This window comes from Propithecus coquereli, unplaced genomic scaffold, assembly GCF_000956105.1.
Source record: "Propithecus coquereli isolate 6110/MARCELLA unplaced genomic scaffold, Pcoq_1.0 Scaffold329, whole genome shotgun sequence".
In the NCBI taxonomy this organism is placed as follows: Eukaryota; Metazoa; Chordata; class Mammalia; order Primates; family Indriidae; genus Propithecus; species Propithecus coquereli.
The window spans coordinates 1,679,640-1,697,581 of record NW_012148941.1 but is presented as its reverse complement, the minus strand read 5'-3'; the positions used below and the strand labels follow the sequence as shown (position 1 = coordinate 1,697,581).

The 17,942-nt window shown below is 34.9% G+C and overlaps 1 protein-coding gene across 2 annotated transcripts in view; it reads right to left on the bottom strand.

Annotated features, from left to right (window-relative positions):
- The window catches only part of REPS1 (RALBP1 associated Eps domain containing 1), a 74,792-nt gene that overhangs the window by 2,436 nt on the left and 54,414 nt on the right, over window positions 1-17,942 (bottom strand). Inside the window, exons 10-19 of one of the 2 annotated variants that reach the window (XM_012650496.1) lie at window positions 16,377-16,457; window positions 11,280-11,367; window positions 10,385-10,486; window positions 7,909-7,981; window positions 6,508-6,626; window positions 5,607-5,671; window positions 3,950-4,135; window positions 2,700-2,795; window positions 954-1,102; window positions 132-237 (exon numbers count right to left, since the gene is read on the bottom strand). In XM_012650496.1, the coding sequence (XP_012505950.1) occupies window positions 132-237; window positions 954-1,102; window positions 2,700-2,795; window positions 3,950-4,135; window positions 5,607-5,671; window positions 6,508-6,626; window positions 7,909-7,981; window positions 10,385-10,486; window positions 11,280-11,367; window positions 16,377-16,457 (1,065 nt within the window). The remainder of the gene's footprint in view (window positions 1-131; window positions 238-953; window positions 1,103-2,699; window positions 2,796-3,949; window positions 4,136-5,606; window positions 5,672-6,507; window positions 6,627-7,908; window positions 7,982-10,384; window positions 10,487-11,279; window positions 11,368-16,376; window positions 16,458-17,942) is intronic. The other variant, XM_012650497.1, reaches the window with a different exon arrangement.

The following is a 17,942-nucleotide window of genomic DNA, read 5'->3' as shown; positions in this document are numbered from 1 at the left end:
TTCAGAAAGACTTGGAACTCAGACTTGGGTGGGGAGGAGGGGGGCAAGGGCAACATATGTAACCTAAACATCTGTACCCCCGTAATATGCCGAAACAAAAAAAAAAAAAAAAGATTCGGAAAGTACTTTACCTTTAATTGTTGCTGCAATTCACTATTCAATCTGGCCAAAACTGTATTGGTTTCCTTATTGCGTCTAATTGATGCCTGAATAGCTTTCTTATCTTTCCCAATAGATCTGAGAACATAAAGGGGGCAAAAAAATATAACCTTCATTTCTTATCTTTAAATTTTCTCCATTCTTCCCTGATTTATTTCTAGACGTGGAAAGCAGAGGGAGCATCTTTTTCCTTATTAGCACAACCCAATCTCACTTGCTCAGTTCTAAGCTTAAGTTTATTATTGTTATTGATTATTATTCTTTTGTAGACTTACCTGAGTTTACGTTAAATAGTCTAGAGCAGGCATTGGCAAACATTTTCTCTAAAAGACCAGATAGTAAATATTTTAGGTTTTGCAGACCATACAGTTTCTGCTGCATATTCTAATTTTTTGTTTCTCTTTTTTACAAAAAAGCAGAAGTCATTTTTAGCTCATGGGCTATAACTAAAACAGGCCACGGGCCAAATTTGGCCCATAAGCCTTAGTCTGCTAACTCCTGGTCTAGATACACCACAGTTAGATCATTAATTTTGCTCTACACTATCAACTTTAAAAACATCTGCTCCAGGGTCTGCAACAAGGTGTTAGAATGGAATTGAACTTAATAATAAAGGGGAAAAAGTAGAAAGAATGATATACCTACTCATAAATGAGAAAGCTCTCAAAGAACAGCTAAGAACCTCTGCTCAACTAAAGAACTAGTCTGATCATCATTTCTTTCAATGTGATATTTTTAATTGTTATGCTTTTTCTTCCTAGTAATTAAATGTACGTAGGAATAGCTTTGATTACCTAGGAATAGAAGGTTGTGATGCAAGAACAGCAGCTAAGACACCTGTCTTTTGTGTATGTTCATCAACTTCTGGCCTTAATTCATCTTCTGATTTTAATCTTCTTCGAACAGGTTTAGGTGGTGGAGCAAGAGGTGTTGTGCCTTTGCTCTGCAAGACAAGAATTCCACTATTGATAATGGTGTTTTTTTTTTTTTTAAGGTCATTCATAGTTAGCACTTTGCCAACACCATTTGCTTTCTTTAAGCCATTTGCTCTTGAAAAATTCAAAGTCATGTGTGCTACTTTAAGACAATATATGTATTTGTGGCAATAGCTAACTTAAATTACCATGGGAAAGGATGTTTCTAGTTGACATCACTACCGTAAATGTATTAAATACATACGATACAAAAATGATAAAATACATCATCTTGCTGAACAAAACAACTTAAAGAGGAGGAAAGCTAGGCAACTCTTTAAAAAAAAACAACAAAACAAACTAAGATGCACAGTAATTGTAACTCTTAAAAATGAGGGGACATTTTGTTGGAGATTGTGAATGTGCACCCAAAAGAATCAAATATGATGTTTGAGTATTTACCGTGACCTTGTATTACCTATAAATAAATAAAAATAGTCAACTGCCATTTCTTTAGTTAAATGCTATTTTTAATTTGCTGTGAGTTGACAAAAATAAAACTAATCATTTAAAAACATCACATTAACTATTAATGTAGTAAAAAATATTGTCCAGAAAGTAAAATTTAAGCACTTTCAGAAACACATGCTGTTTTAATAACTATTGGAACTGTCTGGATGACAGAAAAATAAAGTTACCAAAATTGTTTCCTTAAGGGGAAAGTGTTCTGATATGTGTAATTTGGAATGCATAAAACAGATAAGGAGTGACAGAACGAGTGGAGAGATAGCTAGTAAAGCAACTTATAGTAAAAATGCAAACATGTAATCAAAGTGGTGCGTTTATTGATGTACAATGTAAAATTGTTTCAACTTTTATGGATGTTTAACATTTTTTTTTTGAGACAGAGTCTCACTGTGTTGCCCGGGCTAGAGTGCCATGGCGTCATCCTCGCTCACAGCAACCTCAAACTCCTGGGCTCAAGCGATCCTTCTGCCTCAGCCTCCCGAGTAGCTGGGACTACAGGCATGCGCCACCATGCCCGGCTAATTTTTTCTATATATTTTTAGTTGTCCAATTAATTTCTTTCTAATTTTAGTAGAGACGGGGTCTCGCTCTTGCTCAGGCTGGTTTCGAACTCCTGAGCTCAAACAATCCGCCCGCCTCGGCCTCCCAGAGAGCTAGGATTACAGGTGTGAGCCACCGCGCCCGGCCCTATTTTTCATAATAAAATGTTGAGGAAAAAATTATACTTAAAACAGTTAAAGAAAAAGTTAAAATCACAGAGTATAACAATAACCTTTAGGGGATTGATCATTTTTCTCTATTATACTCAAGACTGCAATAAAAGAAACTGAATTTGACCTATAAAGAAGTTCTACTTTATATAAGTGAAAGAATGTAATAACCACTTTAATTTTGGGGAACCTGTGGCATGTACTAAAATAGGTTATAGAATAACATGTCCATTAAATATAAGTAGAATTTATTCTGAGATGGACTGAATATATAAGTTAAAGGCAGTGAAATGGGTAGATGATTTCTAATTGACCTTGTCTCTAGAAATTATCTCATATAACTTTTTATATGTACAAAATTATCAACATTATAAGACTTTCTGCATACCACGTTGGCAGGAGCACTAGTAGCTGTCTTTTCTTCAATTTTACTATCTGTTTTGGCAACTCGAAGAGAACCTGCAGGATCAGAAGCTTTTTCAACCTAGAGATGAATATATTATCACTATTAATTATATATAAGTAATATATAATTATGTATAAATGTAGAATATGTAACAAATCAGAGTAAAATGTTAAGAAAATATTCATTCTGACAACAAGAAATCTGAGATGAAGAGGAGAAAAAACTCGAAAAACAACCTTCTCTGCTACTGAAAGGGAGAGAGGAGGGAAGGTAATAGAGGTCTGAGGGAGGCACGGGTGGGGTGAAGGGTGCAGCTGCTGCACTGCACCTCTAGGTGGCTGCACTGGGAAGTCCTCGTGGTTGGGGGAGAGGTGCAAGCACCCAGGGGAGTGAGCACAGTACTCTGTGCACACTTGCACTTGCCCTCAGGCCCACCCCTACCTCCCTGGGTATGGCCCATGCCCCTAATGAGCCTGGCAGAAAGTTACAGGTTTGAAAAGGGGGCTAGTAGGAAATTCTCCATGGATCAGATCCACATGAAACCTTTATCTAAATTATGCCAGTCAAATAAACATGGATTTTTGGAACTATTAGACAGGCTTAACATGGGTTGAACAATCTGAATAGCAGTTTCAGAATTCCTTTGGGCCTTCCAAGTCCACACTTGCACTCAGTGATTTAGGTCAGGGATTCCTGGAGAAGTTCTTGCCACTAAAACTACAATAGGCTCTCCTGAAAGGCTATCTGCAAAGATTAAATTTTGACATCCTGTAGTCTTTAAGTCTGCCTCTAACTAAGACAATTTACTCTTTCTCATATAAACTGAATGGAGCGATGGTAACCATAGCCTCTTATCACATGGAAATCTTCACTGAATCACACAACCAGATGCTTAGCATTAAGCTGAAACCTCGAGAGCAGTGCTTTAGCCAGGACCAGGTGGTGGTGTCTGTGTATTCTCACACTATATCCACCCCTATCCTGTATCCGATTCTGATTCTTAGTAAGCATTATACTGCAACCAGGAGGCCTCAATAAGAAAGTTGAGAAGCACTGACCTAGGGAATATATTAATTCTAGAGGATTAATAATAAATCCCCTAGAAGAGGCAGCAACAGGTAATTTATTCACTGATGTCCCCTCTAATATCTGCTCTGTTGATAGACAGGCTTATGAGCACGATATGGGAAGAAACTGCCAGCAGAAAATTAGCCAAGCCCTTGAAAACTGACCGGCAAGACCTCTGGGTGTTTCTCGGCTTCATCATCTTGTTCTTCATTTACATTTGATGCAGCAAATACTTCAAATTGGCTGAAATCTGCAAAATTTGGTTGTTCTGGTATCTGCTGAGGTGAGGTACTAGTGTGAGTTATGAGGCCATCAGCATCCACTGGGCGATGCACAACGGGACCAGGAGCCTGCACAATGTTTAGAAGAGAAGAACAAACATTTTGTGGAGTATCAGTTTCAGAGTCACCTTCTTTTTCTTTGAAAATATACCATAAAGATGCTCTGTTTTATTATCTGTAAATTCAGAGAGGTGTACTACAGTAACACTTGGCTCTAAATAAATGTTTAAACTCTAAGTGAAAAGCTAAGTAAGACACTTGAAAAATTAAGATGATAAACCTCTAATAGAAAGATCCTTCTCCAAAATTTTTAATGCAAAGAAAGTACACTAGAGGAGAGAGGAGGGTCTGGCCCTACCCTAATTCTCCGCTTGCATGTATTTTTTTTTTTTCCTGAATTGGGCTACTGCACAATAATCTGTTCCTTAAATAAGTTATTTTTTTAAAATGTTTCACTATGTTTCTTAAAAAGATGGTTATTTTTAAAGTGTGAAAACCACTGCTCGAACTATTCTTCCAACATGTCAAGCACACTTCTCTTCAATTCATCCTCTACTCCTTTGCCAGACCAATGCTGCTAAAATCTTCAGTCTAAAAATATATTAACTGAGTATCTAACTTTGTGCCAGGCACTACGGATACAATACTGAGCAAAACAAATAAGGCCCATGCCCCAATAAAACTGACAATCCACTGCAGGACAGATTAAGTAAACAAGGAATTAAAATAGAGTGTGAGACAGTTTATGACAAAGGAAGTAAAGGATACTAAAGAAATAAATCTGTAGTCTCTTCCCTTTAAAAATTCTCCATCTTCTCTAAGAAGAACACTATCCTTCTTAGCACGATACGGGAGGTGCTCTACCTCGTCCCTACCTCTCCAGGTTCATTTCCCATCATCCCTCACATCTGCTTCAGATATACTGACCTAACTCCTTTTTTCCAGGAATATGCCAGGCTTAACACACACCACCACGGCTTTGTGGATGCCATACTTTCTGTCTGGAATGCCCTCTCCCCAATAAATACCACTTTATCTTTCAAGTCCCTGCTCTAGTCTCACTTCCTTCATTTTACTTACATCTTCTCAATGTGATCCTTGACTTTACTAGCTACTAAGGCTGTCCCAGAGCATTTTATAAATACATCTACTCCAGCACTTCAATTTTGACCTGGAAAGGATGCAGGTCATTAACACTTCCTTAACTGATTCAGTAACACATCCAGAGAGAGGCTGTGAGTCACCGCTAGACCCAGGTCATTAATGGACATCTTCTATTTCCCAATCCATTGTTCTTTCCACTAAACCCTCCTTTGTTAATACATTATCATTTCATTTTTAAGGTCCTTTCAGAAAATAACTTGGATCATTCTTGAAATTCTTATCTTCCAAAGTAAGATGTAGCTTCCCTGAATTAAATGCTCATTAAGAATGACCATTAGGTAATTCCTGACCTTCCAAATAATTCGAGACTAGAATTAAACACCTAACAGACAAATTGATCATGGGACATTTTGTAATGAACACCTTGGAGAATTACCTGTGAGGGCTGTGGTCTTGGAGGCACTGCAGGAGGATGGGCAACAACTCCAGCCTGTTGTTGTCCTGAGTGAATATACAAGTCTTCTTTTTAGTAAATATATAATCACTTTGCTAATAGAAGAAACAGGCTGAATGAATGTGACCACGTACTAAAGATTTCTAAGAATGTTTGATAAGTATTGGAAGGCAGATACTATCTGGTTAAATGGTCTATATGTGATCTAATGGCTAAATCTCATGGCCTTTCATCAGGCCTCATTCCTTGTTACCTCTATTACATGAGGTCCTCTTGACATGCTCCTGCCTGTTTCCATAAAAGTATATATTCTGGGTTTTCTTCCCATATTTCTGATGTGAAAACTTCCCAATTTTCTCTTTCACTTAACACTTCACTGTCCCATTTCTATGTAAATGCTTCTCAAATAATACATCAATCTTTCTCAGCTCAGAAGTCCAATGGCCTGTTGATTATCTACCTTTTCCTCACCATTCCAAACATACAATGACTGAAACATAACAGCATCATCACCCTCCGCCCTAACTCTTCTAACAATACTTCCAGTTACTCAAAAATCAAAACCTTAGAGTAAGTTACAATTCTCTCTCTTTCATCAGCCAAATTAAGAGCTATTAGTTTTACCTTTGAGATCACCACATCTTTCTTTTTAAATTTCCTGTGACATCTCTCAGGTCCCATCTTTATTATTTATACTTAAACATACTTTGGATAGTCATTAAGAAAAAAAATTCCCTCTCATCTGGTATCTTTTTAACCCCAAATTTTTCTTCAGGTAAATATTTTTAAAAGACATTAAAAGAAATAAAAATAAAATGTTTTGTATGTGTCTTTCATTAACTTTAAAATCAAACAATGTACATTATGGTTCTCCGGCCCCTACCTGTGGTGACTGTAAAGGTCCGATTCATATCTAACGATGACGATCTAGAATGAGAAGGCTGTGGCCGTGGAGGGGGAGGTGGTGGTGCGGTGTTATCAGGCGACGTTCCTGAATGCGACCTGCAAAAGTCACCCCGTCACAACTGGTCATGCTACTTATATTGGAGCTTTCTTCTTTTTAGGCATTCAAACTTGGCTAAGCAGCAAAGTATCTTATTAGCATGATATTTTCTCAAGTAGGTACATGAGCATTACAGTAAATAAAGACAGCACTGTTAATGATGTGTGCTAAACAAATGGTTATTCAATGTGACAAATAACTTTTTATAAAGTTATACATTAAACAAAATTTCAAAAAATTTGAAAAGAAAGTTGTCAACATGATTTTAATAGACTACAAACCTAGCATAATGTTTTCCCATTCATTTAAAAGTAATATTAGTCTGAAAAACTATCTTCAAAAAGAGGAACTCTACTTTCCCAAATGCTTAGCTTTCAACCTACGGAAGTCTGGAGTTTGGTAAACTGAGGTAGAATGTGGCACTACTATGTGGGGTGCTCATTTTTGTGTCCCCACCGTTCATCCCATTTTAGAGGTGACTACACTCAAGCTCAACTTGCCCCAGAGATTCACTTCTGTGCTACCAAAGTCTTCCATATTCTGAAAAGAGGACTCTGGCAATCTGATTTTTGCATGTAGGGATAAAAAGCAGAATAAGCTCCAAGGTGACTGAAAACTCTAAGAAACACAAGAATTACGTGAAGAATCAGAAGGAAGACAGACAGCCTTCTGACTCTAAGCTCTTTGGAGATTCTAGATTACTAGTCTCTCTACATCCTCCAGGCATGTGGCAAAAGAATACGTTCCACATGCAAAAAGCAAGGAGAGAAAGATGCTTCTGTCCTGCACGTAGCTTTTAGTGGATGGGAAAGCCCTTGCAGATAAATCTCCTGCCATCCTCCACCCTATCCCACACCTTTTGTGTTTGTGCCTAAGAGACTATATGTAATGTAGAACTTCAGGGTGGGTAGGCAGCCTGTGGTTCTGGATGGCATTTTAAAACAGAATTCTTTTGGTACTTGCCATAAGGCTATATACATTTATCACTTAACAGACTCTCGCTATTTAGGTACAAAAAGGACTATATTAAACATCTCTGGCCAAGCTGTTAACCAGTTCTTTTTAGACCTTCCACAAAACACCATGAAGAAAATCAGGATTCCTTTTGTTTTTCTATTCAAGTTGGAAAGAATCAAAATTACTTGTCCTTTACATAAATCAATAGGTAACATCTAATAGACCTCAGAAAACAAAATAATTAGTGCTTGGTTCTAAGTAATTTTTAAACATTAACATGCGACAAGATATTTTAACATGCTTTTCACTGACAGAAATACTGACCTTTGACGAGTTACATTGCTCCCGATCTGTTCTGGGTCAGAAGTAAAAGAGTCTGAACTACTGTAACCATCTGCTGATAAATGGGATATGTCCTATTTAATAATAATCATTTCTTTACTTTTTGTTCTATCTACCCCAAACAAATATAACTGATATGCTGTTTCAAGTCAGAGACAGTCAAAGATTGGCTAATAGGCTAACAGTTCATCACAATGTTACTAATTTCAAAAATTTAATAATAATTAAATAAATCATGGCATATTTATACAGTAGACAGAACAATTTATAATCCAGAAAAAATAATATTTAATGATACAGAAATATTCAAAATAAGGCACAGAATGGTATATACACTGTCAGCCCTCCATATCTGTTGTTCTGTATCTGCGGGTTCCACATCTGAGGATTCAACCAAGTTCAGATGGAAAATATTTGAAAAAATAAATTAACATATAATAAAAAATAATGCAAATAAAAACAATACAGTATAACAACTATGTACATAGTATTTACATTGTATTAGGTATCATAAACAATCTAGAGATGATTTAAAGTATACAGGAGGATGCAAGTAGGTTATATGCAAATTCTACTCCATTTTATATCAGGGACTTGGGCATCTGCAGATTTTAGTATCCATCCACAGGTGGTCCTGGAAACAATCCCCCATGGACACAGAGGGACAACTAACTATATTACAACTTCACATTATATGAAAATATAACTTACATATGTATAGAATAAGGACTAAGGTTGACAGTGAGTTTTTTAATTACAGACATTTGTGGAATAGTGAGAATATGAATAATTTTCCTGTTTTTGTTTATCTATTACATTTCTACAGTAAGTGTGAATTACTTTTGTAAGAGAAAAAAGATCACTTTTAAAGAACAAATTAGAAATATTTTAAAAACTAATTTTATGATTTTTAATATGAAAAAATTAAAAATTTCACATGGGAATAAAATGTGCTTAAACAATAATAAAATTTATGAAATTAGCCAGGGGTCCCAGATTTTCCTCCAGAGGAAACACGACTTTCAATTTCCTCGAAGTCTTACAAAGCAGCAGACAATACCAGAAGTAGATTAAGAGTTGTGACAGAAGAAAGAAATTTTAAAATAGAAACTCCAGGGACAATTTGAAGGAAGACTAAAATATACGTTCAAGAGTTGCACACTGAAGGGATAGGTTATTTGTTTTCATTTCAAAATGTATCTCCCTCTTTCCTTTTCTTGTAAATGACAGAATTATTTAGTTGGTGTAAGAATAACACTAAAATGAACCTATCTCCATTTAGATATTCTAAGAGGCATCTCAAATTTAATACATCTGAAACTGAACTCCTATTCTTCCCCACAATCCTGCTGCTATCATAGCCTTCCTCATCTCTCAGCTGCATAGGCCCAAAACCCTGGAATGACCCTTGACTACTCTCTCCCTCACATCCTATATCACACAGGTAAGCAAATTCTGAGGTCTTTTCCTACAAAATGTACAAAATATAGCCAGAATCCAACCACTTCTCAGCACTTCCACTGCTACCACTCTAGACAATAAGTGCCATCTTCTCCTGCCTGGATTATTATACCTATCTCCTAAATTTTCTCTCCCTGTTTTGACTCTTTCCTTCTTCTGGCCTACTATCATTAGAACAGCCAGTATGATCCTGTTAAAAAAGGAGGTCAGATCATGTCACTCCTCCACTCAAATCTTCTAATGGCTTTTCATGTAACGCAGCAAAAGTCAAAATCTTACACTGCTCCCTGTTACTACTCTACCTCTGCCTGCCAAATTTAAGGAACTCTATGCTAGGTGTCCGCTTGCTATTCCAATAGAAGCAAGTTTCCTGCCTTAGGGCTTCACATTTGCTGTTCGTTGTGCCTTAATTATCCTTCCTTCAGGATTCATACAGCTAACTTCCTCATCTCCTTCAAGTTTTAACTCAAATGACATCTTCTGGTAAGGCCTGCTGTGACCCCCTTACTTAAAACGGCATTCACTTTCCCCTTTCTCAGCTTCACTTTTAACCACAGTGTTAATTACTTTCTAACATAAGAGTTACTTTTTATCCTCGTTTTCTCTTATCTCCTTTACAGAATGTAAACTCAACAAGAGCAAAGATTTTTTTTCTGTTTTGTTTACTGCTAAATCCCCAGTGCCTAGAACAGAACTTGGCACACTGTGTCCAATTAACATTGGCTGAACAAATTTCCAATTTCTTGTGAGAGAGAAACAAAGGAACTAGTGGGAAGGGCCAAAAAACTGAACCGGCTGCACTGAGAGGGACAGAAAACAGGAGCCCTGCCTTGAAGCAAGTGGCAGCAGGCAAACCACTCCTTCATACACAGAGTACGGTGTTTAAAATGGTTTACTATCCTCTACTCAGTGAAGAAAGTAGTAAATGGGTATACATTTGAATTATTCAGATTATAAATCCATACTAAATGGAAGATGTAATGCTACTTTTACTCACCTACAGTATTTCCAGAAGCAAATTTCACTGAAGAATTTATCTTATTTTCTTCTGAAAGGTCAGATGGTTTTACAAGTAATGGGCTAGTGGGATTAGTATGATCTAGTAGAGAATTCATAGGTAAAAATATAAAGAATACAAGATAAGACTTCATTTAGACATCCAAAGAAGCGTTAGGTAAATTCATGAGATATGAGAAAAAATAATACTTTTTAATAAAAACAAATATAAGCCTGTTCATATAGAATTTTGTTTTCTGCCATAATAGAAGATATTGTATAATGAAAAAGTTTATTGGCATGTTTATGTTTTGTTAATTTTATCCCTACAGCACAATTACTTAAACAAAACACCACACATACAGGCTATAAATTAATTTATGATGCTGACTTATACTGAAAACAAATCTACTTCTGAGAAACCCTAAAACATTTTGTCTAGAATGAGGGAAAATTCCAAGAATTCAAGCAACATATACAATTTCAAAGCCAAAACTAATTTTAACATATACCTCTCCAGTTAAAGTTTGAACATACTTTAATGTAAATTTACAATAGTACTATAATACTATTGTACTATAGTACAATAGTACTATATTTAGTACAACAGTACAAAATTTAATGTAAATTTACAATAGTAATATAAAAACCCACAGAATATTTAGAAATGTCACATTTTCAAATGTCCTTATTTTAAAACTTTATAATTTAAAATCAGTAATTTCCTTTTAAAAACTGCAGAATAAATAAATATGCATGAACATACACATAACTGTAGAAAGTACTAGGTTTAAAAATAAGCAATTATGAATGAAATCTGAACCCAGACAGAATAATCACTTATATATTTTAGTTTGATGCTAAATGAAAATACAGCCCAGCAACAGCTTCCTTACCACTGCCAGTTCTTTTCAGTTCCATTTCCTGCATGTGGATTTTGCTAGGAGTCATACGAATGGGAACTGGATGAACAATAGCAGTATCCTAGAGATAAATGGGGGGAAATACAGAATTTGTATTAAAAATGTCAAGTTAATGCCATGAAATAATCAAAACTAACAACACTGTAAAAACTGGTGGATAGGCTTTCTAATCACACTAAGCCAAGCATAAAAATAAAATAAAATAAATTTTTAGCTCTAGAATTGTACCAAGAAAATCAGGTTCATTATACACGATGATTTATTCTATAAAAATTACATTTAAAATTGATTATAAAGATTTACATGAAAAACGCTCTTATAGAAATACAGTTCAAGACAATATTCAAAATCAAACTGAGAAATGATCTAATAAAATTAAGCAAATGTGAGCCTTTGAGGTTAAAGTACACTATTTCATGAGAATCCAAAGACTTAAGTAACAGACTGAAAACTCATTTTCACTAGACTGTCCAAGAGAATTTAATGCTTTTCTTTTTACCTATAAAACAAAGTTAATGAGATGCCTATTATATTGTAATAGTAGTCACAATACATATTTCCTAAAGATTAGTTTGAACTGTTTAAATTTGATTGTTTCAAAATTTAGCATAAAACTTCCACAAAGGAATCCATTTTTTAAGAGGAACAAGTAAGACTCCCGTTCTAACATGCTAATACTTTTCATAAAATTGTTTCATGACTATTAATACCTCTAAACTTCACAAGAGGCAAGTCTAGTTAGAGTAATAAAGGAATTGGTAGTATAGACTTTTGAAAAGAATGAAAGTGCAAAGGCAAGGAAGAGAGGATGAAGACAAATGGTAGTCTCTCAGAAAAAGAAGGAAAAGAGAGAGGTGTGCCTGGGACACAGGTAGGACTGGCCTTGGGGACTGAGACCCCCAGGGAAAAAACAGAGCCAGATCAAGAATCTGGCTTAAGAGCAATAGATCAGCTGAAAAACACTGCTAAGAGGGCTCAGCTCTTTCTATGAGAAGTCAGTTCCTGTTTTGCATGTGCTGCTGCTAAAGACTGAACTTGAGTCCTTAAATTTCAAATATCTGCTAAAGAGTTAAGCTTATAATTTAGTGTGGAGGATAATGACCTTTCAGTCTAAGTAGACACTGTTTTGGTGACAGTATTGTGCTAATACCAAGTCCTCACTAGAGAGAGTTAAGTTCCAGCATACCATCTTTTATTTGACCACTTTCCTTGGCTTATTTCTCATAATCTCTAAATTCAATCAATTTATAACAAAATTTTTACAGCTATTCTACTGATAAATTCAAAGTAATTTGAATTTCAGATTTATAAAGCTTATAACAGTTAGAAATATTAACTAGCATTTTTATATATTTGCAGAATAATAAAGAGAAGTCGCAATAAAGACTCCAAGAAAATCAGGAATGTTTTAAGACTTCCTTCTCCAAATAATTCGCTTAAGTTTTCTGTACCAACAAATCCATTTTCTATAATACGCTTTAGTCACACTATTACTGGATGCTGCAATGACTTTAGTCCACTGGATCCTGCTGCCAAAACACAAGGCGATTCTTTGATGACATATGACCAGGTCTAATCTCACGCTAATGTATCAGAAGCTATGTCTGTGACTGTGATGTGCAGCAAGATAGACATTTGACTTTAAGTATTTTAATATCCAAATGAAGAACCACTAATGTCTATAAGCCTAAGTCCTCAGCCACACAATGTCAAAGTAATACTTTCTTTGCTCTAAACTAGTAGTGTTCCCCACTCCTGCCCCCCAAGAAAAAATGAAAAGAAAAAAGAAAAAAACACTGTAGGCTCTGTCCACTTTCTTCTACCTACTCAAATCACCCAAAGCCTTCAGGAAACACATTCCTAATCACTCATGGCATATCAGTGGAAGGAAGTCTTAAAACATTCCTGATTTTCTTGGAGTCTTATATTTGGGCACCTGATTTTATACAATTCAGCACTTTATTAAATTTGTCTTAAGCTCATTTATCTATATTTTCTTCATGCCTTAAATCCTATCGTTCCTATCTATCTGAATCCAGCTCTGCCTACTTTTCAGTCCTGTGTCACCAATTTAGTTGTAGTACTTATCTCCTCCATCTCTCTTGATCTGGTCACTTGTTCATACTGTTGCCTGAGTGATCTTCCCAGCTATCCCTTCCTTGCCTCCATCTTGTCATGGTACTCTGTGCTAGCTCCTGGTCCCTATGAGATGAAGTTCAGCTCCTTAGTCTAGCACACAAAGATCTATCTTCCCAATTTGGCTTCTACTACATTCTTTAGTCCTCATCATTCTCCACTATACTGAATTGATCCTGCTCATAATATTCTACTTGGAATGCCCTGCCCCTGTCCACTTCAGCCAATTCTTACTTTCATTCAAGACTCAGCAGACAAATATAATCTCTTTTGTGAAAACTTTCCCAAATATACTGGGCTTAGTGAGGCAACTCTTACTCTACCCATGACTATGAAAATTATCACAACTGGCTTTGTTATACTTATTAACTTTTATAATAATTAAAACTATGGTGAACATAAGGCTGGAACCTTGGTTTTAACATCTTTGTACTCCTAGAGAATATCACAGGTACCTAAAAGGGGGCACCAAAAAATCAGGTGCATTGGCTAGCCATAATCAGTGACCAAACTAACTTCTCTTTTCATACGCTGAATGGCTTACAAGTTCTACAGCCCTCAAGACCAGGCATAAATCATGACAAAGACTAGTACATTACACTTCTCATCAGTCTAAAATTTCCCTGATATTCTAATTCACGTAAAACTACCAGAGGTAGATTCTACCAGAAACTATTTACTTATAAGCAGTTCAAGAAAGAAATGAGTTTGTCAGAATCTCAACTTCATCAGAACTCTGGAAGCCTGGTAACTCATCATCCCAGTTTTCAAGTTATGTCACGACACTGTGTAATGGTAGTCTAAGTGCTACAAAACCAGTTTGGAACTTTTCACAGACTTTTACTTTATTGAGCAAATGGCTAATTATCAACATTTATCTTCTTTTTAATATTCCATTAAATATTTCCAACACTGTCAGGTATGTTAAATTCACATTAAAGCTGTAGTATTTTTTTCTCCTAATCTGAATGGGCCTTATTACTTACTTACATAATCCTTACTTACAAAAAATCATCTGAGACTGTGGCTATAGCTGTGGCAGTAAAGTTCAGATTTAAATTTGCCAACACAAAAGAAAAAAGGTATTTCTAGGTATTAGATCATAAATATTTAAGAATGTCAATTTAATCAAATTCAGAGGCCTAAATTTCATTTAAAACATCAATTAACCATTATTTTCCTAGAGCCTCCTGCCATACTAGACATAACAAAGGAAAGTACTGAACTGTTTTATTTTATTTATTTATTTTAGAAACAGGGTCTCCCTCTGTCACGCAGGCTAGGTGAAGTGGCACAATCATAGCTTACTGCAGCCTTAAACTCCTGAGCTCAAGCAATCCTCTCACCTCGGCCTTCCAAGCAGATTTTTATATATAATGTTCTTGGCCTGGCCTGACAAAAAATCATATTAAGTGAATATTTTCATTATATTTTAAGAGTAGAGTGTTTCTTCATTGCTACATCATAAAGTGCTTTCGTAAGTATTTTAAATAAAAATAACTTGACTTTTTAATAACAAGGAGATAGCAATAATATAGAGAATTAAAACTTAAAGGTAACTTAAGCTTAACAGTAAAACTTTAAGCTTCAAAAAGGAAACTCGAGGTAAAACTTTTAGTTCATAGAATGTTTCTTCCCAAGAGACCTTAATTATAGCTGCTGATAAGCGGTAAAACTCCCAAGTATTGCCTTTTATTTCTCCAACATTTATCAGAGATTAAAATCAAAGATAAATGCCTTAAATGTAACAGGAAAAGAGAAGCAAAAGGCAAAGATGATCTACATATTAATTGGCTCTTGATAGGCTTAACAGATTATAAAACAAGCATTTAAATAACACCCACACATTATCTGTTTGAATTCAATAAATAAAACAGCATCCTCTATGTTTCAAATAGATACAAATTTTTAAAAATTATAAAACACACCAGAGATCCATTAATTTAACTGCTAAACATATACTTTATCTTTAAATGCTACTTCTCCAAAATCCTCATTAAATTACAAGACCATTTTTATTTTTAATTAATAAATGCTGGCTGTCTTTGATCAGAAACATCTAAAAAGAATGCCTGTGTCACTTGCTCTGTATCTTTCTACTCAGCTCATTTTTAAGTAACTGACCTTTACACTAATCTTCCCTTCCTACTTATTTCCTCTTTTCTTTTTGGAAAGTGGTTATTAGTCTTTCTCTTTAAAATAAAAAGAAAAAGCAGAGAAGTGAACAGTAAGAAGAATGATTAACAGCTAAGATTTTGAAGTTTTGAAATAACTTGAGGGACAGGTAGGGAATATATGAAATTAACTCTACGGGAATAGAATTTATTTTTAAAATCAGCATGTGAACTTTGTAGCATTTTCAAAGTAACACAGTAAACCACAGGAAGACAAGACAGAGGCTCCTTTGCACAAGGGAGTCAAGACCAACAGCTCTATATTGTTTTGCTGAACTTGATTCTCCCTAACAGAACTCAACAAATTAATTAAAAGCCATATCATTTGGAGTATCAAAATAAAAGATGACATTGCATAAATATTTACATACACTGAACATATTACATGATGCATAAGCATACAGATAAAATAGTATTTATGTGTCATTACACTGAAATAAACAGTATGTTTAATCATCAAAAACATATACTTAATTAGCAAATGACAAGGTTAACCAAATCAATTGTGACAAAAAAATGTTTCTTTAGACACATGTACCAGATTTTAAAAACACAGTTTTCTCTCATGAAAATAACTAGAAAATACAAGGAATAGCAAAAAATGTTCTTTCCACCATTAAGCACACAAAAATTGAAAAGCCTGCCACCACTTCCCTCTAAGCACTCCACTGAATCATGCATATCAGCTAAAAACCATAATGAATGGAAATTTGGGTTAATAAAATTAATTTCAAACAAGCAAGCTAAGTGATTGACTTACAGGATCAGCTGGTGCAATGTTAGAATCAAATTGGGTCAGAGTTTGTGAGCTTGAAGAGCGTTCACTAAATGTCTCCCACTGCTGAACAGACAGAGGAGAGACAAGTCAGCATGATGAGAAAGATGGAGTAAAAGATCACTGGAGAAGATTTAGCAAAGTAATTCAGAGGTTGCACTGCAAGTTGTGTTTCACAAGTCTAACAAAATTCTGTAATTTCTATTTTTCCTTCAACATTTTATAGTTAGCTATTCTGGACCATCTGGTAATGTAAGGTGAGCAGCTTCACAATCAAATATATAATAATAACTTATTGCAGTCTCTATGTAAGAGATTCAAACCCTTCCAGAATCAAAACAAAACACAATACAGGAACAGAGTCTAAGTAATGTAAATGACCACCAAGTAAAAATGTAAAGGAGTTTGTCTTGACTAAAGAAAAAAAGAGTAACTTCAAATCCTTCATTGAACATTCAAGTCTTAAGGTATTGAGTTGGTGATGCTAATGACCCAAAATTTTTCGTCAAAATAAAGCAAGTTACTGCAACTTGCCAGTGCAACCCCTGAAAGATGATTCTATTATGTACGTGCACATATTTTATACATATGTATAGATATTTAATAAAATATAATTGAGATAAAATGCAAAGAATTCTGGAATTAATATATGTTTGAGCTTATGTCAATCTGTAGCAAGTCAACTCTTGCAATCAGCACTACAAACAGGGCCATGCCAGACCACAAGACACAACTGCCAATCAGGCACCCCCCGACCCCATGCTAGAAAAATCAGAATGCGGCCACAATGAGAGCAAATCAAGCATCTGAGCATGTACTATATATAGAAGATGTATTTTGATATGAAATACTATTCTTTTAAAAGAGGTACACAAAGAAATATCATACCTCTTAAAATAGGTGGAGTGGTAAGTCAATATTAATTATAGTAAATTCCATTTGTTTTGGAGATCTTAGTAATAAAATAGTATAGAATTTTTATATCAAAATCATATTAAAATTATCATTTAAATTGGATTAAGAATCATTAGTTATCCTCTGAAGAAGGAAAAACATCTACACACATACAATATATACACACAAATGTTCACACACAGACACAACTACCCCATTAACCAAAACCATCTTTTTATAATCCAGTTTGGAAAAGTATACATTTTTATGCTTCAAAGTTCAACTTACTATTTAAAATAGTGATATTCAATTTGAGAAGATATATAGAAATTAAATATTAGCAAATAAGCACATTGTTACCAATTATCTACACAAATGGCTAAAGCAATCATTCAACAACCTTCTCTACAGATGAGTTTTAATATGAAATTAAGATATACTGAGAAATACTGATGCATTCAAAGTGTTTCATGAATAAAAAAGCCTGCAATAATTCACTTTTGTCACGGGGCATCACTTCAGGGAAGTTATCCGTACTTATTAATACAGTTTCTTCTTCAATAATTATTGTTGAATGGATACAGAAGGAATTTTTAAAATCCTAATTATCTAACTGTGGAGAAAAATTTAGATGCATAAGATTTTTGCCCCAAAAAA